Source organism: Schistocerca piceifrons, chromosome 1, assembly GCF_021461385.2.
Source record: "Schistocerca piceifrons isolate TAMUIC-IGC-003096 chromosome 1, iqSchPice1.1, whole genome shotgun sequence".
In the NCBI taxonomy this organism is placed as follows: domain Eukaryota; kingdom Metazoa; phylum Arthropoda; class Insecta; order Orthoptera; family Acrididae; genus Schistocerca; species Schistocerca piceifrons.
Window position 1 is genome coordinate 355,814,126 of NC_060138.1, and position 25,859 is coordinate 355,839,984.

Genomic DNA, 25,859 nt, shown 5'->3' on the forward strand with positions numbered 1-25,859 from the left:
GTAACGGATCGTGCAGCCACGTCTCGATCCCTGAGTCAACAGATTGGGACGTTTGCAAGACAACAACCATCTGCACGAACAGTTCGACGACGTTTGCAGCAGAATGGACTATCAGCTCGGAGTCCATGGCTGCGGTTACCCTTGACGCTGCATCACAGACAGGAGCGCCTGCGATAGTGTACTCAACGACGAACCTGGGTGCACGAATGCCAAACGTCATTTTTTTCGGATGAATCCAGGTTCTGTTTACAGCTTCATGATGGTCGCATCCGTGTTTGGCGACATCGCAGTGAACGCACATTGGAAACGTGTATTCGTCATCGCCATACTGGCGTATCACCCTGCGTGATGCTATGGGGTGCCATTGGTTACACGTCTCGGTCACCTCTTGTTCGCATTGACGGCACTTTGAACAGTGGACGTTACATTTCAAATGTGTTACGACCCGTGGCTCTACCCTTCATTCGATTTCTGCGAAACCCTACATTTCAGCAGGATAATGCACGACCGCATGTTGCAGGTCCTGTACGGGCCTTTCTGGGTACAGAAAATGTTCGACTGCTTCCCTGGCCAGCACATTCTCCAGATCTTTCACCAACTGAAAACGTCTGGTCAATGGTGGCCGAGCAAATGGTTCGTCACAATACGCCAACACTACTCTTGATGAACTGTGGTATCGTGTTGAAGCTGCATGGACAGCTGTACCTGTACACGCCATCCAAGCTCTGTTTGACTAAATGCTCAGGCGTATCAAGGCCCTTATTACGGGTACTGATTTCTCAGGATCTATGCTCCCAAATTGCGTGAAAATGTAGTATAATAGATTTGTCCAATGAATACCCGTTTATCATCTGCATTTTGTTCTTGGTGTACAAATTGTAATGGCCAGTAGAGTAGTTCCCATAGCTCTGCCTTGTATCGAGACCACTGGCATTGTAACACTGATGTGAGTTACTCCCGAACTAAACAGTTCAACCACTCCCCTTAGCATCATGATGTGCTCACCTTTGGATACCTTCAGTGCCGTCTTATGCTGTCATTAGCAGCCAATATTATGGTAACACGGTAGACAGTATGTGGGGCGTCGAATGCCACAAACACCGTTGATCTTTTGCACCATGGCATTCAAGGGGTTTCTTGTGAGATTTTGGGCCTTCAGTATAACTGTCACATGTCTTAGCACTTCTCTTCAACGGCATTTTGCATCGATGTTAAGCAGGCCGTTTACGACAGCGACAGGTCGTCCGTCTGACGAAGCCCTGTGCTTTTGGCAGGTACGGGCAGTGACGAGCTGCGCTACACGCGCCTGACGGTGGCGGCCACGGACGGGTGCGCCGCCGCCTACCGGCGCACGCACATCGCGCTCAGCGGCGAGACGCAGGTGTGCGCCGGCGGCGCGCCGGGCGTCGACTCGTGCGACGGCGACAGCGGCGGCCCGCTCACGCTGGCCCACCAGCCGGGCGCCGGCGACCCGCGCCACGTGCTGCTCGGCGTCGTCTCCTTCGGCGCGCGCCGCTGCGGCTCCGACGGCTTCCCCGGGGTCTACACGCGCGTCGGCGCCTACCTCAACTGGTTGCTCGACAACCTCCAGCCCTGATCTTCTCCTGCTGCAGCCTGGGCTCGTCTAGATACGTGCTGTCGCCGATGGGACTCGGTGGGGATAACGAGGCCATCAACCCCTCGCTCAGCCCTTTCATTTATTACTGATGCTCTAGTAGTCAGAAGAGAAACAACATTCTAATACATCTTTCGCCAGTTTCATTTTCGCAACGATATTCATTTATTTGTTTGCCACCTCGTATTTATTGTCTTTTCCGGCAGATCAAATTCTTCATTACGTTCTGCCCAACACATACCACATTTCGAGCTCCCATCCAGACATTTTTATGCTGTAGTTAATGCAGCCCCTGTAACGGGCAAGTTTTGTTTTATCATGTGGAAAGGCATCGCGGATGAATTATTTCTTAACATGTTCCGCTACGAAGAGTGTACAGGATTTGCTAAGGAATGAAGTTGATAAACGTTCATTAATACAAAGTAAGCAACGTTAAGTCAGCTGCAGTTCTGACCTTCCAAAGCTCTATACCAAAATCGTGTCTTTCAAGTGTAATTGAAGTTACTCTTGTATTACAATGTTGCCTGCGAGTACAACATGTGTATTCATTACGTTGTAATGTTATCACAGCGAAGCATAACGTGAGCATAATAGTGTCCATTTTTTCGTAAAGATATTTTATTTTTATTTTTTGTTAGTCTGCAGCTAATAGTATTTCTTGATATAACTGTACGACATCTACACTTTATTGTTTATTTATTTCATTGTAGTTATTTTCGAAGGTGAAGCCCCATTTCCATGCACTCCTTTATCAAAGATAGATAAAGAGTAAATTCCAGTTGTATAAAAGTCGTCTGTCATTACGTCATGAAAAACTCCATATATGGCTAGTATAAATATAATCAAGAAGTATATCCTATTACGCGAAAAATCGGGGCACAATGAGATTTCACTCTGAAGCGGAATCATCGCTGATTTGAATATTCCTGACAGATTATAACTGTATGCCCCATCAGGACTGTAATAGAGGACTTACGCCTTTCGCAGCAACGGATACACCGTTTGAGCTATTTTATTAAACTAAACTCTTTTATTGTCCTGAAATACAAGGTATTACAACTTTTTTACAAATGTGTGTACGTAGCTTAATGACGGTCAATACATCTTTCAAATTATTTTCGTGAAACACGGAATTAATAATAATAATAACAACAATAATATGACAGCTATTGAAACACGACTCACGATCCGCCTTGGACTCTCACTTCTGCTTGCATCTCTTCTCTTACCTTCACATAAGCCCAGAAGTCTGGAAGGTAGGAGAGTAAGTATTGGGGAAACTGAAGCTGTGAGGACGGGTCGTGAGGTCTGCTCGTATAACTGAGGTCGGTAGAGTACGTGCCGGCGAAAGTCAAAGGAGCCAAATTCGAGTCTCGGCCCAGCAAACGATTTTAATCAGCCACAAAGTTTGAAAACTGCTGAAATGTCAAGAAATATACCGTAAAATGGACAACTACGTACAGAAAGTTGGGCTGAAGGTGAATCAAGACAAAATGGAATTCGTGCGATTAGGAAGAAGACAAGAGCAGCAATAATTTCTTGAGATAAATGACACGAGGTTCAAGAAAGTTCATCAGCTGAAGTAATGGAAACTTGGTTTATCAGTGACAAACACAAGAATGGACACCAAGCAAAGAATAGCAGTGGGAATCAAATGCATGTATTCCCTTAGGGAGACACGCAGCTCAAAATCAATCTCTGCGAATACTAAAATGAGAATATATAACACAGTGATATTCCCAACAGTCATGTATGGCTCAAAAACCTGCAGCGTAACTAAATGACAAAAGGAAAAACTAATAATCTTTGAAAGAAGAGTAATGAGAAATACTTGGGGACCCATTTCAGATAACGAGGTATGGAGGCGAGGAAGAGTGAACAAATCTACTTCTTGATGCTACAAGCAACAATCCTACAGAAGCTGAAGAGCAGAAGGATACAGTGAACGGGCCATGTAGCCCATAAGCCAGAAGAAAGACAGGTGGAGAAAGCAACTCCACACGTCCCAAAGGACGATTAAGGCAGCGGTGGATGGACGACCTGACGAAGATCTGGCAGTCTTGGGGATTGAAGACATCTGGAGGAGCCATGCACGAAGCAGAAAGGAATGGAGACAGTTTGTGGAAGCAGCGTGTGATCTGGAGAGCCTGAAATCGCCGGGTATTTATGTATGTATTTTTCAAAACTTTGTTTTTGTATATCAGCTGAGACTCAACTCTCTATGAACTTTTTATACAGGAGCCCCTGATAATGTTCCTTCGGTCTTGGAACTGTTTGTGACTTAATATATAAAGTGAAGCTGTTGAACATTTATTTCTGGAAATAACGCCAGCTTTTCAAAAAGGAAAGGCAATTCACCGCTTGGTTGCTTGACAAATAACATGTATTCTTTCTTAATAACTTACATTGTTAATCAAGAATGAACTCTTCATTCCGCAGTGCAGTGTGCGCGCTCTCCACCACACAGTGAAGATTCACTCTGGAAACAGCTCCTGGGCTGCAGCCAAGCTATTTTTCCTCCGTGTACTTCCTTCCATGAGTGTTAGTCCAGCGAAGTTTGCAGGAGAACAATTTTGATGTTCAGAAAGTAGGAGAGCAGAACTGGGAGGGTGTAGCGAAAGGCATGGTTTCTGGGTCGTGTCCGGTTTTGCTACAGAGTTTTAATCTGTCATGTAGTTTTAATACATTGTTAATATGTGTGGCCCATTTCCTCAGTTTATATACAAGATACACAGCATTAATAACATATATTTCAGCGTAATCTATTGCGACATAATCTTTCTACTGTCGCTGGTAGCTTTCCAGTTTCGTCCAGAGAAAATATCTTGGTCCTGACTTTGATCAGTTTATCTGCTAAAATTTGCACTGTAATTTGAATTTTTGCTGCAGTGGCTTTTTCAGATTAATCGACAAAATTAAACTGCACTTTGTCTTTTGAAATAAAAATACACAGTTTAAGATAAACAAAATTTTATAATTTTCTATATGTACAATATCATAAACCATTAGGTCTTTTACCTCAATAACAATTTACATACTCGAGCTTTTCGTCAGTTGTTTGAACTGACCTCGAGAGGAGGTTAAACCCCAATCTTCCTTCCTCTCTTTTCTTCAAGGAAGGTGCACATGTGTCATCATTAACAACTGGTCGTTTCTTCAGGAATTCGCCTTCTTCCTCCATGATCCATGGCAAGCGAACAGTGCAGATGTCACAGATTACATCTCCTCTTTCTGACATTCAGCTTAGATGAACATCAGGGTTTTATTAGTCTGTTAGAGAAACTGGCATCTTCTTCCACTTCCTTCATAAACTGATAAATTTATAATTGCCGGTAAACAATCTGATTGTAAGTGCATCTCACTTTCCAAAACTACTGTTCTTTTTCACAATAGTACTTCAAGTTGAATATTTCCAAGTATATCACTTTCTCGCAATTGTAGTTCATCACCGGACCATCTCATGAACATATGTATGGCTGGACCCCTTGCTTCACTGTAACGCTATACTTGGACGAACAAGCACTTTTACTCCATCTCAACAACGTGCTTCCGTTATAAAAACATAGTTCATTACTGATGCAATTGTAAACAGAGTATCCTTACTTACAGGACAAACGTCGAAAGGAAAACTTGATTAAACTGTCAAAGAGCTTACCATGTTCCGTAAGACCATGCTCTTGATTGTATCAGAAGTAGTTTCTAGTGTGGTTGTAAACTGACAGAATTGCCTTTACCTTTTGAATGCATAATATCATTCGGAAAAAAAGACTAGAGCTCTCTCTTTCACAGTCAAATCTCAGTTAAGACTGTGAATGCAGAGAATACTTAAAGACTGAAACATTAAAGAGTCTGACAGCTTTAGACATTGTAGTGGGAAATATAGATGTAGCTACTGATATAATACTACTTGTCTGAATTTAATTTATTCTGTTATCATCTGTATTTGTAGAAATGCCTTATAAGCGTATTTTATCTGTGCATATTTATAGTTTGGCTAAACTGGTGCATGATGCGGTACGGGACCTATTCATGATCATGAGGACAGACATTTACCGAGTTCTCTCTTTTCATTGTACACACAAACTCTGATTGTATCCCTGTGGCTGATGTTTATTTAGACTGAACAAAATCGCCGATACAATAGCAGAGAATGGAAAAAAATGTTGCTTTCGAAAAGGTTTTCTCTGTCCTAGAGTTGGTGAATAACCCTGCTGTCACTGCCAGCTGCCAGGAGCCGCCGACTGAATACCTCACTTTTCGTGCATGGTTGATCGCTGCAGCTGAAATATTGCTTGATTGTGTGACATTTTTTAGCGACTAAACATCTTCTAAAATTGTACAACAGGTTGTATAACACACTTTATTTTTTTGTATAATTTTGAAACAGATTTTTGTACAAAGAGCAGCTACTGTAAGAAAAACTTTGTTAAATAAACTTGTAATATTTTATCATAATTTTCAAATTCTCTCATTTCACTTCAATGAAAATCGTAGAATTTACTCAGCTTCAAACAGCAAAGAGATAAATGTTAGATATTTTTGTTAACATTAGTGGTGTGATACTGCTGTTTCTAAAACAGTGTCTGTGTCAGTGTCATAAGGGGCCGATATGAAACCTCCCTCTCAAGGAAAATCAAGTTAAGATCGGAGACAGCCATCCGACTCGTCCATGCCCCTCATTATTTCCCCTTATCTTCCTCCTCCCCTCCCTCCTATCTCCAATCCCTCACACCTGTGTAGCATAAATCCATGATGGTGATCTACCCCACTTGTGCTACCTTAAATACATATTTCTACTACTATGTTTTCAGATAGCCCACTTGTGCTACATTAGAATACCCATAATGCCACTGATTCCTCCATATTCCTCTATACCCCTTCCCCCTCCCCCCCTCCTCTGACCCACTGTCAGAGAGTGCCTTCAATAATTTGGAGATGCATGCAGTATTATTGTTATTGTTATTATTATTACTATTATTATGTAATATATAAGAAATTATACTGGAACAGGCAGGCATCAAGAGCGATGGAACAAGCAGCATAGGAGCACTGGAGAGGCCAGTCTCCATCTGTTTGTACAGCATAGGGGCTGAGAGATGCCTCTCGACTGAGGGTAGTGATCGTCGTCACACCAACCGCAGGGGCTGTGTGGCCTTTTATCCTCATACATGTCTGTGCCTGCACTGACGAGGACAGAGCCACAGCTGAGGTTTGGGACAATATTTTCGGATCATCTACGTCTGTGTATCCCAACTGCATGAATTGAAAAGACCCAGAACACACATGCATTTTTTCTCATGAAGCTAGCTCCTAGTGCCAACTCGTTCAGCTACTTCCCCCACCACCACTCCTCCCCCAAATTCCTATCTTTTCTGAGACAGATACAATTCCGTCTATGTCTGTGCCTTGAGGGAGGCACACCTGTCTGAGCTGAAAAGAATAAGAACAGTACATTGGAGGATGGATATGAGTGTTGTAGGCAAAGTTAAAAGAAGTGGCATATATACCACCAGAGGGAGCTTGTTAATGAATGGCGCATACTTAAGTGTCATCGAAACTTCCTGCACGTTCGTCAGAGACCGGGAAAAGGGTCGCTATTCAGGAAGCTGTAGAAATGGCGAAATCTTATGTCAGCTGGCTGAAAGCTGCACCCTCAATGTAGCACCGAGTTACTGTCGAGGCATTTACATCATCGATTGGAAACATTGTGTAAGACGATGACATTCAGTTTCCTGGTTCGTAGTCGACGCTGCCATAAGACAAGGGAGAAAGAAGAGCGGTAAAAGATGGCAAATAACAGGAGTACAAAGGGAAGAAACGTTTGCATAACAGTTGTATGAAATAACGAGATACCAGGAAGAGTTAAGCAGTAAATTTAGAATAAAGCAAAAACCAGCGCAAAAAATTGAAACGATATGCTGGGGCGACACCGAGAGAATGTTTCAATAACACAAGGTAAGCCGTAGCGAGACACACAGTCCTTAGCCATGTGGCAAGCAGCGCAATGGAACGCAGAGAGCCAAATATCCACTCATTTTTTGCATCTCTAAAACAATTGTTTAAGTAAATAAAGCAAAGATAACTCTGTCTCTGTTGTTAGCTTCTCAATAAAATGTTTACGTTTTGCGTAGGAAATAAAAAAAAACACTGGTTTTCAGTCCGTGTGTGTGTGTTTCTGCTATCCAGTCATTCTCATTCTATTTTTAGGAAACTATTCGTTACAAGAATTTGAGCCCTTTGCGTCTTATAATCCCACATCACAGCTTGATAACAAACTGGCTTTTTTTCCGTTGTTGCTCGTAGTTATTATGATATTTTAAAACTAATATTTTCTAAGAGTTTGTAGTGAGAAATATCGTTGCGGATCAGTTTACGTTCGAGGCATTTTGGATCACACATTGATGCATACAGAGTACAACTAACGTATCTAAATCATTTTTAAAGTTATGAGAATGGCCAACTATTTCTGGTTTTTGAGTAAATAGGCGATATATGTTGGCGATTGGTCGTTACAGGCTACAATGCACCAAATCTGATGTTATGTCCGTGTGCTAAGTGACAACTATGTGACTAATGATATTTCTTTCATGAAGATCTCAGAGATGCATAGTAGCATTCGTGAAACAATAATTTAAGAGAGAAATATTTTCGACATTTGACATGAGTTTCTAGCTCCATCACGAATACATTGTTTCTACACATTCACAGTTCACCTAACAGCACTGTGCAACTCTTGGACTAAGAAAACTACAATAGTTTCCAGGAAGATCATTTAAAGAAACTGGCTCCAGATCTGATTATCGAATATTTCGTCTGTGAGTCTGTCTGAAAGTTTTTCTTGGAAAGTTGTAATTAAGTAATATTTGATTATTTTAGTCTCAAAAGAACGCATTTCAATACCAAAGTTATTGAAATGATTTGTATCAGAATGTGATAAACAAATTATCCAATCCTATTATCGCTTTGTGCCAACGGGCTTGTCGCTGTGGTAACACCGGTTCCCCTCAGATCACCGAAGTTAAGCTCTGTCGGGATGGGCTAGCACTTGGATGGGTGACCATCCTATCTGCCGAGTGCTGTTGGCAAGCGAGCTGCATTCAGCCCTTGTGAGGTAAACTGAGGAGCTGCTTGGTTGAGAAGTTTCGGCTCCGTTCTCGGAAACTGACATACGGCCGGGAGAGCGGCGTGTTGACCTCATGACCCTCCGTATCCTTATCCGGTGACGCCTGTGGGCTGCGGATGACACGGCGGCTGGTCGGTACCGATGGGTCCGCCAGGGCCTGTGGACCGAGTTTACGTTTTATTATCACTTTGTAAACAATAGCGGAATAGACTGCAGTGTCACTCATTTCTAGCTACGAAAAACAAATTAACTCCCACTTGCTCCTGAGAGTGTTGTAATTTGATGATCTGCAGGATGTAAACATAGTTCTCGTAGTTGAGCAACCGTCAAAATTATAGTTCCGACCGATATGATGCGTTGCACCAGGGGTAAGCAAGTAGGTTTATTTCTATTGGTCGGAGCCTGGAAGATAGTGGAGGAAGCCACAAATCTAGCAATCTACCACATACCGCAGCTTAATACGTAAATTTGCCTAATAGAAATACTGCTCATATATTTAGAAATGCATCTCTTCAAAAGATATGTAGAAACACATGCAATAACAACGAAAATAAAATAAAATGTGTGGAGTTGGTGAGCTGGGCAGTCGACGGCTGCTTGGCATTATTAACAGTGAAATTAAAGCAGATCCGTCGGCGATAACCCTTTCAGGGGCAAAATAAAAAAAACATTAAATTTTAATTTTTCCTTGTTTTTATTGTATTAATTTTCATACAGTGAGACAGAAAAATGTAAAAATTAAATTAAATGTACATAAACTGAACACATGCAGGGTGGTTTGAAATGGAGCCACTGCCCACTAAATGTCATCACTTTTGATGATACAGCAAAAAGCAATTCCTTTCTGCAGATAAGCATAAGGCTACCTGGGAGTGACTACATGTCCATCTGCTTCTGTGGGATTCTTTCTTTGTGCTGCAGTGCACACAGTGCTTTGAGGTTCCATGTTTTGGCAGAAGTTCCGATATACGTTTCTCATGGGAAACAACAGTTTTGAATTTTTTTGCAGATGGTTCTGACGGTGTACTGGGATGGTCAGGACTATCTTGGAAGACGTTACTGCCTACCAGGCCTGTGGCAACACGTCTTCGAAAATCCTTTAGCACTTGCCTCGCTGTTGGATTTCATAATCGAAACAGATTAAATTCATTTCCAATAGAAATATCAACTATATTCCAAAATAATCTTAGCCACCACCTTCGTGATTTCCTGTCTAATGCATAGAAACTGTTCATCATATCTGCCTTATCGACACATCCCATAGTTGCATTATATGATTTCACTATTTTTGGGCAAGGTACCTTTGTGATTTTTCCATCCTTTTCTTTACGGCTGACTTCTTCAACAGATACAGGCGAATCAACTGTAGACAGCAATATGACTACACGTTTGTCTTTCCATTTGATGCAGGCAATGCCATCAGAACGAACTGACGAGTCAAACTCTCCTCTTTGCAACTCTTCATCTGTTTTTAGCGTAGGAAGTCCTTTTCTGTGTGATCTAATTGTTCCACAGGCAAAAAGTCCGTCATCTTTTAGCTTCTGTAAAGGTGAGACACTGGTAAAAAAAACTGTCAAAGTATATCCCTTTCCTTCCAAGCCTTTACACATATCTCTCACAATTCTCTCTCCTAAGGTTTTTTCCACTATGCCTTCAACTTTTCCAGTATAAATCTGAAACTCACAAATATATCCAAGCTTATCAGCTCTGACCCAGATTTTGTATCCCCTCTTGATTGGCTTTTGGGGCATATATTGTTTGAATGCGATTCGTCCTTTGAACTTCACCATGCATTCATCTATAGCTTGCTCCTTAGTAGGTGCATAGAATTCTTTGAAGTTTATCAGTATCTGATTGATTAGTGGACGGATTTTATATAATTTGTCATAATTTCTGCTCTCCCTTGAAGGCATAACAGCTTTGTCATTGATGTGAATATGTGTCAAAAGTCAGCTGAACCTTTTTACCGAGATTAGTGAGGAGATGTACTCATCTTGAAGTTCCTTATGGGATGACCAGCAATCACAATAATAACAAGGTTTCTTGATTCTCATTAGAATCTTTATAGCCAAAAATACTTTTAGTTCTGCTTTAGAAAGAGGCCTGAAACTGCCACCTTTCTGTGTTGCGTACAGGTTAGACTGGAAAACTATGTGTTCTAAAATAGTGTCACAAAACAGACACAAAAAAATCTACTGGTTGCATATCTTCCCAGATCACGTAAGAAACAGATTGACCAATCGCTTGGTCTAGCAGGCAACCCTTGTAAGGGAACGGCCACCAGGCGGCAACAGCGTCACACCCTTACTTGTGGAATCAACCACTAGATGGCACTCCGTTCTGTGAAATACGTGGCAACATTGGCCGAACGCGTGCAGCTTTCCACTATTTGGTGTCTGTGAAGTACAGCTGTTTCTGACATACCGGTGGTAGTGGATCGAGTCGTCATGCCGAGGGCCTGCGGGTATATCAACTGTGGAAGGAGTAGACGAACAAATCCTGAACTAAAAATGTTCAGATTCCCATCAAAAATAAAGAAAGGTTACGCGAGTGGATTTTAAATTCAGGTAAATCTATAAATTAGTTACGAGTAAGGATTAATAAAGAGCCTTAAGCATTCGATCCTATCTAAATTTTGTCGATCTTCTATTCTGATATAACGTGGCAGCCCTTCCTGTACAAGAATCATATCATATAATTTTTAAATGAAATCTTTGCTGCGATTTGGACTTTTTTTAAACTGTTTATTCACTTCACTATCGTAATTTTGGCTGTAGAGGCGTTTTTCTGTGCAATGTGAAAACTGAAACCAATATAAGATATGGATAACAAAATGCAAAGCATAGTGTGGTAACATTTGGTAAACAATTTAAGAAGCATTACCTTACAAGACCTTTCCCTTGGTACTTGAAAATGGCTCTAAAGCTGAGATTGCAGCAGTGAAATAAATGAATAATAGCCGTCATCTAACTGCTGGGTCATCGGTCCCTCTAAATCCTGGTATATACTAGAGCGAACGAAGTGAACGAGTGTAAAACCTCGTTTACACTGCTGCAAATGAGTATTCATAGATAATTCGCCAATGTTCACTGCCATTCGTTTATACATGTGAACAAGCGTTTATACTGGAATGAAGGGAGGAGGATAGAAGAGAACGAGCATAGCACGCAAACTATAGACACTGCCTATTTAATTTTTTTTATCTGTACGCTAATAATCCTCACACAGCTTTCTCTCGAAAACAACACTGCCTATAGTAACAGGTCTGTGCGAGTGCAGATTGTGTATTACTTTTCATTTCGCATATGATTGTGAGAAGTATCCCTACAGTAGAAATAAACTTGGTTTGTAGAATTACAGGAGCTAATCTACATTCTTCGATTGAAAACTCGGGAAAAACCATAGCCGATCATGGTCTACAGTCAGCTGTGTGACGAATGCATTTCGCGCGCAGCGCTCTAGCCGAAGACAAATCAGCGTCATTCACGTCACCGAAGATACAGCGTTGCCAATACCGCGACATGGACAGGTCAGTTAGCATTGTAGCGTCGCCTGCGACATCTGTTGACCGACGGGAAAATTATTTTTACGGTTGCCTGTTCGGCCGTAAGGACGGTCAATCTGTTTCTTACGTGATCTGCGATATCTTCACTGTCATTTTTAAGTTTTCCTCGTACACCAGCTTCCTCTGAAAAATTGGCGGCAAAGTTTATTGCACTGACGTCCTTTCTCCATGAAAAATTCGCAATGGAAGACAGTGGCAAATCGTCATTAGTGCTGAAACTATCATCAGTGTCATTGTTAAAATGGTCCTCACTCTGACTTTCCGAAATAATTTGAGATAAAACACGTGTTTTGATTCGCAAATCCAGATCGCTGTGTTCAGCTAACACATCACTTTCACTGTCACTGCTAGTGTCAATCTTAGAGTCGGGATCTGAAAGAATATCTGCGAAAAGGCACTCCAGAATTTTCTCATCCTTTAGTCTGTGAGAATACATCACGTGAAACTGGAAAAAAAATTCGTCACTGATGCCGTTACAGGAGCAGTGGTTTCAAATGGAACCACCACAACATTCACGGAAATAAAATGCATTATTTTGGTTATTATTGCAGTACATATAATATTAATGTAAACAGAACAGTATTCTGCATTTAATACATGCATAAAAGTTACCTAATACAGAAGAATACAGTCACAATTTGAGAACAAAGACGTTCGCGCACAGCGTACAAAAATGGCTATCCAACTCGCCTCACTAATTGCAAATATTTACAGATTTTGAAGCGGTTCCAGTGACAGCCGCTAGAGGGCAGCACCAACTAGGCTGCTGAATGGTGTCCCCAAATGTAGCCACTACCCTTTTGTTACAAAATGAGAAAATTGTAGGTGGTTTCAAACGGAACCACTTCCCCTGAAAGGGATAACATGTACCCGTCATCTTGCCTGGTATCCATCCAATCGGCGGTACGGAAGTACATGCCAATAACGTTGCTGACACTCACGATACAATTGTTAACGTCAAATACACGGTTTCGGCTGAACGTAAAATCCATTTTCACTCGCTGTTCGTTGAGGTTAGTTCGTCTGTTTTTAGCTTTCGTGTCACCTTGGCGAATTCACGTTTTAGCGAACCAGTTTCAATGTAGTAAATAGTTTTACTGTTTCTGTAGCGATGCGATTTAACAAGGGCAGATATTCATTATGTTGCCTTTAGAATAAGAATCTTTAAGTACAATAATTTGTGCAACTCGTTTAGCAGCAAACAACTTAGTTCTCGTGACGAAAGTCAATATGCAATTGTGTGCGCATTGTTACTGCTGTTTGTAACACTCCACATAGCTCGCAGTATTCAAATAGCCTACCGTTTTAGGTTCATAACGGTCCTGTCAGTGTTGATTCCAAGTCGTGTCCAAAACTTAAGAGCTCTGCCGTGTATTTGCATGTATTTTTATTCGGTGTGATACTAACAAGTTGTCCGTCACGGTACGCATAACTACACGCGAACATGATATACTGGACACGTGTGGGCTAAGGTGTAGCCTCGCTCGGCTTTGATCGGTCCTTCGCGCAAGTTCCCAGTACAGCACAACTTTTCATACACACTACTGGCCATTAAAATTGCTACACCAAGAAGAAATGCAGATGATAAACGCGTATTCATTGGACAAATATATTATACTAGAACTAACATGTGATTACATTTTCATGCAATTTGGGTGCATAGATCCTGAGAAATCAGTACCCAGAGCAACCACCTCTGGCCGTAATAACGTCCTTGATACGCCTGGGTATTGAGTCAAACAGAGCTTGGATGGCGTGTACAGGTACAGCTGCCTATGCAACTTCAACACGATACCACAGTTCATTAAGAGTAGTGACTGGTGTACTGTGATGAGCCAGTTGCTCGGCCACCATTGACCAGACGTTTTCAATTGGTGAGAGATCTGGAGAATGTGCTGGCCAGGGCAGCAGTCGAACATTTTCTGCATCCAGAAAGGCCTGTACAGGACCTGCAACTTGTAGTCGTGCATTATCCTACTGAAATGTACGGTTTCGCAGGGATCGAATGAAGGGTAGAGCCACGGGTCGTAACACATCTGAAATGTAACGTCCACTATTCAAAGTGCCGTCAGTGCGAACAAGAGGTGATCGAGACGTGTAACCAATGGCACCCCATACCATCACGCCTGGTGATACGCCAGTATCGCAATGACGAATGCACGCTTCCAATGTGCGTTCACCGCGATGTCGCCAAACATGGATTCGACCATCATGATGCTGTAAACAGCACCAGGATTCATCCGAAAAAATGACGTTTTGCCATTCGTGCACCCAGGTTCGTCGTTCAGTATACCATCTTAGGAGCTTCTGTCTGTGATGCAGCGTCAAGGGTAACCGCAGCCATGATCTCCGAGCTGATAGTCCACCAACGCGAGCAGCAATGTCGCGATACGATAAACCGCAATCGCGATAGGCTACAATCCGACCTTTATCAAAGTCGGAAACGTGATGGTACGCATTTCTCCTCCTTCCACGAGGCATCACAACATCGTTTCACCAGGCAACGCCGGTCAACTGCTGTTTGTGTATGACTTTCCTCATGTCAGCACGTTATAGGTGCCGCCATCGGCGCCAACCTTGTGTGAATGCTCTGAAAAGCTAATCATTTGCATATCACAGCATCTTCTTCCTGTCGGTTAAATTTCGCGTCTGTAGCACGTCATCTTCGTGGTATAGCTATTTTAATGGACAGTAGTGTAAAATTAGAGTGCAGCATTCGTTTATCGGCTCGATATTCTTCAGCTCCGCAGAACCGTGGTGCCGGCGCTGCTTAATATTCACTGTTAGTTAATGGTATCGGAAGTTGAGAGGTCCGGCGGCTGTCTGCACTCTACTGACTCTTTCGTGTCCAGTGATCTATTGTCACAACCCTTAAAAAATGTATACCAATGACAGAAGAGAAGGACGGGTTTTCTCCTACCTTGCTGCCGGATAGTCGAAGGGTATCGCGAATTTGCTACAAAAACATATCACAACACTATGCGCAAAGAATTTAAAGATTTAGTTGACAATGTTCGTCGCGTTCGTAAACAGGCACATGGTGCTCAACTTGCAGGCGTGGAGGACGTGATGAAATTGTGGGTATGATTTTCTGAAGGTACACGCATTATTACCCTGTCAGTTGCAACAGTTTTTAATGAAACTGAACGAATAGTACGAGTACTTTATATACTACTGCAAAGTATGTCGGTTAACTCACGGGCCAGGGCTGAAACGCTTTTTCGATTTATACCTGCTAGTGTGGAATTTAGGAAAAAAAAGAAAACCAATAACGAAAATTAGAACATCCGGAATGAGTTGCAGACCTCGCATTTTAAGTAGACTTGACTGCACATTGCCCACCGTAAGACGTTGCAAGGTGAGAAACTGCTAATAATCCTAGCTGCTGACAATAATCCCTGAAAATTAACCCTTCGTTACTCTCACGAAAATTCGTGACATCGTCACTCGCTCGGTTGACTGGTGTCATTCACAAAGCAAGCGGTCTGTTTGTATACTTTGAACGGTCTTTATTACTGGTTTTATGATTTTTGAATAAATCTAAATATAATACATTTAATATTTGTACACAGTATAATATATTCTAACGTTTGAAACAGTTTGACCATTCGAAGAACAATATTTCAGCTGAATTACTGGCATTAAATCATGGTCCCTCTTGTTGCTTACCGACGTACGGTTCTAAACTCAAAGTGTAAGATGCTTTTACATCAACCAAAGCAAACACTTTGAACCCACACTTTGATGCTTTGCTAGGAATATATTGCCTGAACGGGCAGTTTCCTCTAAATGCCAAAAGCTGTTCGTCAACAGTAAGATATTCACTAGGTGAAAAATATTTTTGGCAATTGTTCTTGAATAGTTCAAGCACCTCTCTGATAGCAGCCAACCTGTCAATCTCTTTGCGAACACCTCTATCACGGGTATTATCAAACCTCAGACATATCAACAGAAACCTGAATCGGTTTTCACTTATGCATAATTGCATGATTCAAGTCCGTTTCCCTTTGAGTTGTCCCACAATTTCGATATACTCTTCCCAGAACAAGATCCACATAGATATAACAAACCAATGAAAGCTCTGATCTCTATCGTATCTTTTTCTTTAGCTTTCCTTTCCCAAGAGCCGGCCGGGATGGCCGAGCGGTTCTAGGCGCTACAGTCTGGAACCGCGCGACCGCTACGGTCGCAGGTTCGAATCCTGCCTCAGGCATGGATGTGTGTGATGTCCTTAGGTTAGTTAGGTTTAAGTAGTTCTATGTTCTAGGGGACTGATGACCTGAGATGTTAAGTCCCATAGTGCTCAGAGCCATTTGAACCATTTGAACCCTTTCTCTAAAGAAGTTATCACGAATTTATGCATATATTATTGCATGTTGCAATAATTCTTATTATGTTTTCATCCAAGAACAAATTCAGAATTTCTATTTCTGTCTTTTTTATACGAGTTTGATTTTTTGATCCAGGCAAATGCGTAATGAAATTAAAAGGTCTGCTTCTAACACTGGTAGGATATTTATTTTTCCTCCGTTTATTTATTCCATCTTTCCCTAAAAAAATGCGTCCTCTTGAGTTACTTCTTTCTGTAATTCATATTCATCATTTTCTGACACTTCTTGTTCTATTCCTGAATCATGACCGCTTTCATGAACAGAATCCTCAGTCTCTGAGTCAGCGCCATCACTGAGCATCTTCATCACTCAGCTCATTGAACCATCCCAACCATACATTAGGATGTCTACTAAACTCTGTCCGAGGTTTTTTGCCTTTTGACATTTCTTCCACAATTTAAAAATAAAGAGAACATTAGGTAACAAGGAAGGTAACTGCAATCAGTTTCAATACGTCTAAATTTACGCACATGAAAAATCGATTGAATCTAGGAAAGCAATAAAGTAATAAAGACTTACTTTGTTTCATATTGTGGCAGCAGAGTTCGCGCGGATGTACAAGTGTCCTCAAGACTATAATAATGTTTAATAAACAATGTATCTTTCGTAACTAAAAGCCAATAATGATTGGAGCTAACAGCGGAGAGTTAACAGAAAGGTACTGAAAATGGCGCGAACTCAGTCCAGCCTAGTCAGACAAAATTGAGCGGGAAAGTCATGTGCATAACAAGTGTCATCCGCGCGAACGACGGAGGTTTAAAGACGGCTTCAGTATGTTTGTTTGTAGAACTGGTTCCCTCTCTCCAGTCTTGGGTAGAAACGTAGTGGAGCCAACACGGTAGGTTTCAAAAGACTTGCTGCTATTCAAATATGAGTAAGAAAAGAGCACTATCTTATCCTTAATTCATTCACATTTTAATCGACGTAATGATAGTTACATTAAAAGGTCCAAAATTTCCATGAAAATTATCTGTATAGCACTGGTAACAAGGACCGTTCACGGATTTCTCACTCATTTCCAGACTTAAACTCGAGCGCAAACACGTCGTCCACAAAACGTGCCTTGCGGTAAGACTCGACAATGAACACGCGCTCTTTTATTGTGAGCAACATTTTGTATTGCATTCAACTGCTCACTAAACCCGTGTGCTCCTCGCACTCAAACAAAACGTAATGATGCAGCGAAGTACTCAAACAGAGCTTACGGGACATGCGCATGAAGGGACGTGTGACAGTTTCCAGTGCTTTGTATGGTGGGCAGTACTCCTGTTCATCAACAAGGGTCAGTTCTGCGTCAGTTTTACAAATATTAAGTCGTTCTTGAATGACAGGACCTATGTGGCAAGAAGTGAAACCCGTTATATTAACCATTCACCCTTCCAGGCTAATTTTTTAATTTTTGCACAAAAAATGTAATAACTTGCACTTTTTATCAGAAAGAACTTATTTAGACTACAAAGTACAAAAATATACCTTACTCTCATAGTTTTCAAATTATACTTCTAGTACATCAAGTTTGATGTGAACATATACAAATATTCTTATAGAGTTTTTCGGACATAACTTGTTGCACTAGTCACACTTAATGTAATTTAAACTCTACATTCCCCATAAAAATTAAATATACTTCACTGTACAATAAAAACTATAAGCTTACAAGGAGGAGCCACGTTTCTGCCCACCATTTTTATTTCTGTTGTAATTTTCAAGAAAGCCACTAGATGGCATCTGTTGTTACACTCAGCTTATCAAGTGGGAATGTTACTAGAGCGTGCGATTGATCAATGGAACACGCAACCAACTAACTGACGTGGGGTAATGTATTACCCCGCGTGTCACTCTTTTATTTACAGTTCCGTTCCGATTACATCGCAGCCACTACACTTCTGTATAACGTTTGTACCGGCCATGCTAATCAGCGGCCATTGTCCCCGAAGGTACGTCCCGTTGGGGTCCATCATCCTGAAAATTGTTGAAATAGATTTTCTTTGTTTTCCTATTGAATTCCAAAAAATGCTTTTTAAGAGGCCACTGTTTATGTAAGAGTCTTGATTATTAGTAACATCATGTTTTCTTTTTTAATAAGGACTGATTTTTCATAAATGAAGCTTTCCTTTTATTCATTTTTTAACAACAGTCTAGAGAAACATATAAATAAATATGTTTCTGATGGTTTTCATTTTTGAGGTCGAAAATTACCCCACAAAATTACAAAAGTCAATCTAAACAGCGAGTACAGTAAAATGTCACTATCATACAAGTACATTTCACTTGTAGTGTATTTGTAGGCGCGATAAGAGTATACAGCACATACAACAAAATCTTGTTAGATCAGGGAATATCCAGAATCAGCGACTGCCGATCTCATGCCAGACACCATAGTTTTCTGTCCTTGGCAGCGACCGCATCACAGCGGGGAGAAGAGCTGCTAAAGAAATTTTCCACGGGAATTTCGTCTGACTGCCTCCTGCAAAAACTTCACTGAGCCACAGAAGTAATTCCGGTTAGTGGCTGACTTGCGCAGCAGGTATTCTGCAAGCAACACGCCTTGTCAGTCCCACGAAACTTTCATTGAAAATTCTTTAGTTGCCCGCAACAAACAGAGAAGGAATAATGGAATTCGATTGCTCAAGTAGGGAAAATTACTCATACGTGGTTGCGAGAATGAGAAAATCGACGTGCGTAGGTTACTAACTGACGCTGAGTTATACTGAGTTAGGTCGTGCTGTGGACTGTACTTGCTCTATTTTCATTTTCTAGTTGTATAGTTTCAGTTAAGCGCTCAGCAATTTACTGTGCATTATCCCTTGAAAATTAAGATTTCTGAATGCTCGTAACAAAAGCGTAATATTCTATCTTGAAGATTTAAAAAAATACAGCGAAAAGAATGAACCAAGTTGAGATTCACACACTACCTGAACAAAACTATTGGAGAACCTTTATGCACTGAGGAATAGACCACTAGATGGAACAAGAGGCGGACAGACCCACATCAAAAGAGGGGTGTTGTGTTGTCAGTAGAGAATCAGTAACAGTAGTATGAGTCGGTCAGAAGAACTGAGTGATTTTGAAAGTACAATAATCATTGGATGTCAGCTGAGTAACAAATCCACCAGGTACGTTTCAACCCTTCTAAAGTTGCCAAGCTTGACTGGTGGTGGTGTGAATGAAAGGTGGAACACGGAGGAACAGCAACGGCCAAATGAAGACCGGGCAGATCTCATGTACTGACGGAGAGGAACCGTTGAGCTTTGCAGTGTGTGGCTGTAAAAAGTCGCACGAGATCAGCTGAAGGAATCACTAGAGAGTTTCAAAATGCTACCAGTAGTCCAGCTCAATGACAGTGGATGAGGAGTTGTGGAGTTGAAAAGAATGGGATACAAAGGTGGAGCAGCTCTTCATGAGCTACACATTTCTGTAGTCGAAATAAAGTTACGCTCCTTGCATTTTCAGACGTACACAACCTTTTGCACAATATCGTTCATCGATGACGTCTTATTTTTACTTAACGCACTTACTCAAACTTCTTTTTGACGTGAATACGTCTTTAAGACCAGAAATAGTCTAAGTTTGGATAGCAGTCATTGAAACGGAAGTGAAATGTTTACAATGTCATACTTTTAAGTTGTTGTTGTGGTCTTCAATCCAAAGACTGGTTTGATGCAGCTATCCAAGCTACTCTATCCTCTGCAAGCCTCTTCACCTCCGAGTAACTACTGCAACCTACATCCCTCTTAGTCTGCTTGATGTATTCATCTCTTGGTCTCCCTCTACGACCTGTCGCCACCTGCTTTCTTTGGGATTGGAATTATTATATTTTTCTTGAAGTCTGAGGGTATTTCGCCTGTCTCATACATTTTGCTCACCAGATGAAAGTTCTGTCATGGCTGGCTGTCCCAAGGCTATCAGTAGTTCTAATGGAATTTTGTCTACTCCCGGGGCCTTGTTTAGACTTATGTCTTTCAATGCTCTGTCAAATTCTTCACGCAGTATCATATCTCCCATTTCATCTTCATCTATGTCCTCTTCCATATCCATAATATTGCCCTTAAGTACATCACCCTTGTATAGACCCTCTATATACTCCTTCCACCTTTCTACTTTCCCTTCTTTGCTTAGAACGGGTTTTCGATCTGAGCTCTTGATATTCATGCAGGCTCTATCTTCTCCAAAGGTCTCTTTAATTTTCCTGTAGGCAGTATCTATCTTACCCCTAGTGCTATATGCTTCTACATCCTTACATTTGTCCTCTAGCCGTCCCTGCATAGCCATTTTTCACTTCCTGTCTATCTCATTTTTGAGACGTATGTATTTCTTTTCACCTGCTTCATTTACTGGATTTTTATATTTTCTTCTTTCATCAATTAAATTCAATATGTCTTCCGTTACCCAAGGATTTCTGGTAGCCCTCGTCTTCTTACCTACCTGATCCTCTGCTGCCTTCACTATTTCATCTCTCGAATCTACCCATTCTTTTTCTACTGTATTTCTTTCCTCTGCTCTTGTCAATTGTTCACTAATGCTCTCTCTAAATCTCTCTACAACTTCTGATGCTTTCAGTTTATTCAGGTCCCATCTCCTTCAATTCCCACCTTTTTGCAGTTACTGCACTTTTAATCTACAGTTCATAACCAATAAACAGTTGTCAGAGTCCATATCCGCCCCTGGAAATGTCTTACAGTTTAAAATCTGGTTCCTAAATCTCTGTCTTAGTGCTCTATAGTCTATCTGAAACCTTCCAGTGTCTCCAGGAATCTTCCACATATACAACCTTCTTTCATGATTCTTAAAACAAGTGATAGCTATGATTAAGTTATGCTCTGTGCAAAATTCTACCAGGTGGCTTCCCCTTTCATTCCCTACCCTCAGTCCATATTCACCTACTACTTTTCCTTCTCTTCCGTTTCCTACAGTCGATTTCCAGTCCCTCATGACTATCTGAATAATTTCTTTTAACGCATCGTAAGTTTCTTCAGTCTCTTCATCATCTGGCGTATAAACTTGTACTATTGTAGTAGGCGTGAGCTTTGCGTCTATCTTGGCTACAATAATGCATTCACTATGCTGTTCGTAGTAGCTTACCCTCGTTTTTATTTTTTTACTCATTATTAAACCTACCCCTGCATTACCCCCGTTTGATATTATTTGATTTTATATTTTAATCCTGCATTCACCTGACCAGAAGTCTTGTTCCTCCCGCCACCGAACTTTACTAACTCCCACTATATCTAACTGTAACCTATCCATTTCCCTTTTTAAATTTTGAACCCTACCTGCCCGATTAAGGGATCTGACATTCCACGCTCCGATCCGCAGAACGCCAGTTTTCTTTCCCCTGATACCGACGTCCTGAGTAGTCCCAGCCCGGAGATCCGAATGGGGGACTATTTTACCTCCGGAATATTTTACCCAAGAGGACGTCATCGTTATTTAACCATACAGTAATGCTGATAGATACCAGATAGATACCTGAAATCAAAACCATACACGTACCAGCAACTTGGTATCTATCAGCTCAGTTGCAGAGATTGTATGAATATATACATTGGAATGACTGGCAGGGCATTCGACACAAGATATATAGAACGCATCGGGGCATATACCGTACAAATCATTCAACATTTGCGGATCATCTAAAACAAGAAAACCATAGACCAAGCAATATTGAAAAAGATATGAATATCATAAAAATCAGTAAAGATAGACCCTCCTCCCTTTCCAAGAAAATCTCCATACACAAAAATCATTAACACAAAATAAACAGTTGCTCAATGACCAAATAAGTATTGGAGGCCAGACCTTACACAAAATAATGGATGGAATTACATGAAAAAGGAAAGAGCCTTTTCCATCCCTCACCCCCTCCTACAACCCCCCCTTCCTCCACCCACTCACTATTTCATTCCACTTCTCGCTCCTCAATTTCTCCTGTAACTCACACTCCATCACACTACTACACACTTATGTCCACGCATCATGGTTTCTCCTTCCCCTACAAAAAATCTAATAATAAAAAAAATGTTGTAGGTCAAAGACAAAGTAGTGGAATGGGTATGTTGGCAACATTACAAAACACAAACCACAACACATACTTAGAAGCACAAAAGCAAACAGAATACAGTGGTGTATATAAAAGTGTGTCTTGAAAAACATAAGAAATGCATAGTGCTGCAGAAAACTAAAAATTAGACCAAAATTATCAGTGTCTAACGCAGAAACACAACGATGTGTTAGCAGACGGCATTTCCCGATGTAAGCGAGAAATCAACTGAAAAGCACCGTAAGTACAAATCATCTTATTTTTATCGAACTGTTTTTCGATCTAAAAGCAAATTAAAATGTAAAGAAATTAATTACAGACCACTGGTGATGCTTTACCTCAATAAAGCGAAACGCGTCTGGTGAAAAAAATCACGCATTTTGTAGTTGCATCGACAGAACAAAAATACCCTCAAGACTTATAAAGCAACTACGGATACTATGGCCACACAAATGAAGAATTTAAAATTTCCCTTTCTGTTTCTTAAAGATCATAATTTCCGAACATCTCACATATCCTATCTTCAAGTTCAGTAATGTCAGCTGAAACGAATGGATTACAGACAAATGTAATCTATGGTTCAAGTGTCGTAGACTGTATCAAACCTGAAATTTCTTGGCAGATTAAAACTGCGTTCCGGACCGAGACTCGAACTCGGGACCTTTGCCATTCGCGGGCAAGTGTTCTACCAACTGAGCTACCCAAGGACGACTAACGGCCCGTCCTCACAGCTTTACTTTTGCCAGTACCTCGTCTCCTACCTGCCAAACTTTACAGAAGCTCTCCTGCGAACCTTGCAGAACTAGCACTCCTGAAAGAAAGGATATTGCGGAGACATGGCTTAGCCACAACCTCGGGGATGTTTCCAGAATGAGATTTCCACTCTGCAGCGAAGTGTGCGCTGATATGAAACTTCCTCGCAGATTAAAACTGTGTGCCGGACCGAGACTCCAACTGGGGACCTTCACCTTTAGCGGGCAAGTGCACTACCATCTGAGCTACCCAAGTACGACTCAGGCCCCGTCCTCACAGCGAAAGGCAAAGGTCCCGAGTTCGAGTCTCGGGTCAGCACACAGTTTTAATCTGCCAGGAAGTTTCATATCAGCGCACACTTCGCTATCTTGTTCTGCATTAAGCCTGTTACTAAATTCTGTGAGTAGGAATTCAGGATGCTTAGCAAAAGATAGACAATCATATTCGACGACATTTACGGACTCCGTACTTGAATTCAAAGCTTGAAAGTGTGAGAGGGATTTTCTTTTTAAATGTGAAATCTATATTTTTGGCTTTCTCTGAAAAGCAAATTACTGTACATATCATGTTTGAAATGTTGCTATTTTTCCCTTGAAACTGAAGGTTTAGTTCATTTAATTTTGAGATGATAGCTGCCTAGAAAGCTAAATTTAGAAGCAATGGTATCTCGTCAAGTTCTTGAAAATATTGCACAGAAGATGATATCTGAAAATCTCTTATTTCATTCAGAAGACCGTAGAGTCTTTTCAGAGTTTTCCTAGTATTAAGCTACCTTACGTCTGCATGAAGAATTATGTCATTTTGCTCAGAATCTGATACAAGCTAACGATGTCTGAACGATCGGTGACGTGTAGAATATGATCGGATGTAATTTACTACACGAGTAATAACCTTCATGGCTTGATGAAACTTCAAAACCTTTGCACATAAAACTTCCTGGCGGATGATACAATGATACGAAAGAAGTTTTGAAAATGAATCAACTTCAGAAAAAGAGCAAGAAACTCATTTTTCTTTCTATCATTGAAGTCATAATTCTTTCAAGTCACTGTTGTTATACCTACAAGTTTAGAGAGTGCAAAATTGCTATCTTCCACAAATTTCAGTCATGCATTAAATGTGTCTGCTTCCCCAGTACGTTCATGAAGTGGCAACACTTTCACAAACACCTCCATAACCGTAAAATTGTGAAACACTATTCTATTAAACACAACTTTTCAATATCGGAAATACAATGTTTTTACAAAACTGAAGTGATAAATATTCACACGATTGCAAATCCTGAAAAATTTGAGATTCTAAATTTTTTGAAATCTGTTCAACACGACTAGCAACAGTTTCGTGAGAAAAGTGAAGTCATTTTACAGAAGACATAAGTGCAGATTTTTCTTTGTGACCTTCGAATAGAGATTCTGCGGCATTGATCATCGCTCCTTAACTACTTCACTGACAGATCTTCTCTTTTGCATTAAAACATAAGATTTTAGAAGAGGCCGTTTTATGTTACTATTTTTATGAGTTGGCTTTGCAAACTCTCATTGCTGCAAGGTTAATATAGAATTTAAGTCTCTAACTTCGTCTTCGTAATTCAGAATTAACAGGAAAATCACTATTAAAGTATGCGCGATTTGTCAGTGAATGACATTCTTATTTGCATTACTTTTCTTGGGAACAGCCACACTGCTTTTACACACTAAATACATGGTATGTCCTTTGAATTCGACAAAACACTACTGCACTTCCCAGTCACTGTTATAACTGTAAGTACTTTGTCTTTAACCAATATATATTAAGAATAATCGATCACACACAAAACACATAACTGAACCTACACTCAATAGCTCTCAGGTTATAATGAACGGTGCCAAAAACATTCCCCAGGAAGAAGCTATCGGTACAAACAACAATGTTCAAAAAGAGTGAATTTACAGTTTGTGCCAAAGTTTCGTTAGATTAAAGTGACTCTGTCCCAAACAGTTTCAAACTACCAACAATTGAAGTCTAATATTTGTTCAGGATAATAATGAGTAAACTTTGAGTGTACAGAAATAGTTTTGTTCTGAAAGTTGTTTTAATATTAGAAATCGTCGGACTAGAAATTTGCTTATGAAGGCGCCATGGGAACATACGACGGACACCGTGGTGCCGTGGTTGCGGCAGTGGTGTAGGCATGGGGGGAGGGGGCTGTCGCGTTGTTGGACAGCGCTGGCGCAGAGACACGTGTTGCTGTTGACAATCCTCCTTCCCCGAGCCTTACCGCGGCGAGAGTAGCTCCGCAAGAAAGATTTTATTCTCTTCCTCTGCAGTTTTAGCCACTGTCATGTGCTATGTTACTACTAGGAATTACACATGTTATTAACGTTATACCTCTG

General features: G+C 40.9%; 1 protein-coding gene across 1 annotated transcript in view; it reads left to right on the plus strand.

Annotated features, from left to right (window-relative positions):
* Positions 1–6,070, plus strand: part of LOC124721087 — a 213,365-nt gene extending 207,295 nt beyond the window's left edge. Inside the window, exon 6 of the mRNA XM_047245932.1 lies at positions 1,275–6,070. Within this exon, the coding sequence (XP_047101888.1) occupies positions 1,275–1,597 (323 nt within the window). The 3' untranslated portion in view covers positions 1,598–6,070. The remainder of the gene's footprint in view (positions 1–1,274) is intronic.
* The last annotated feature ends 19,789 nt before the right edge of the window (positions 6,071–25,859 follow it).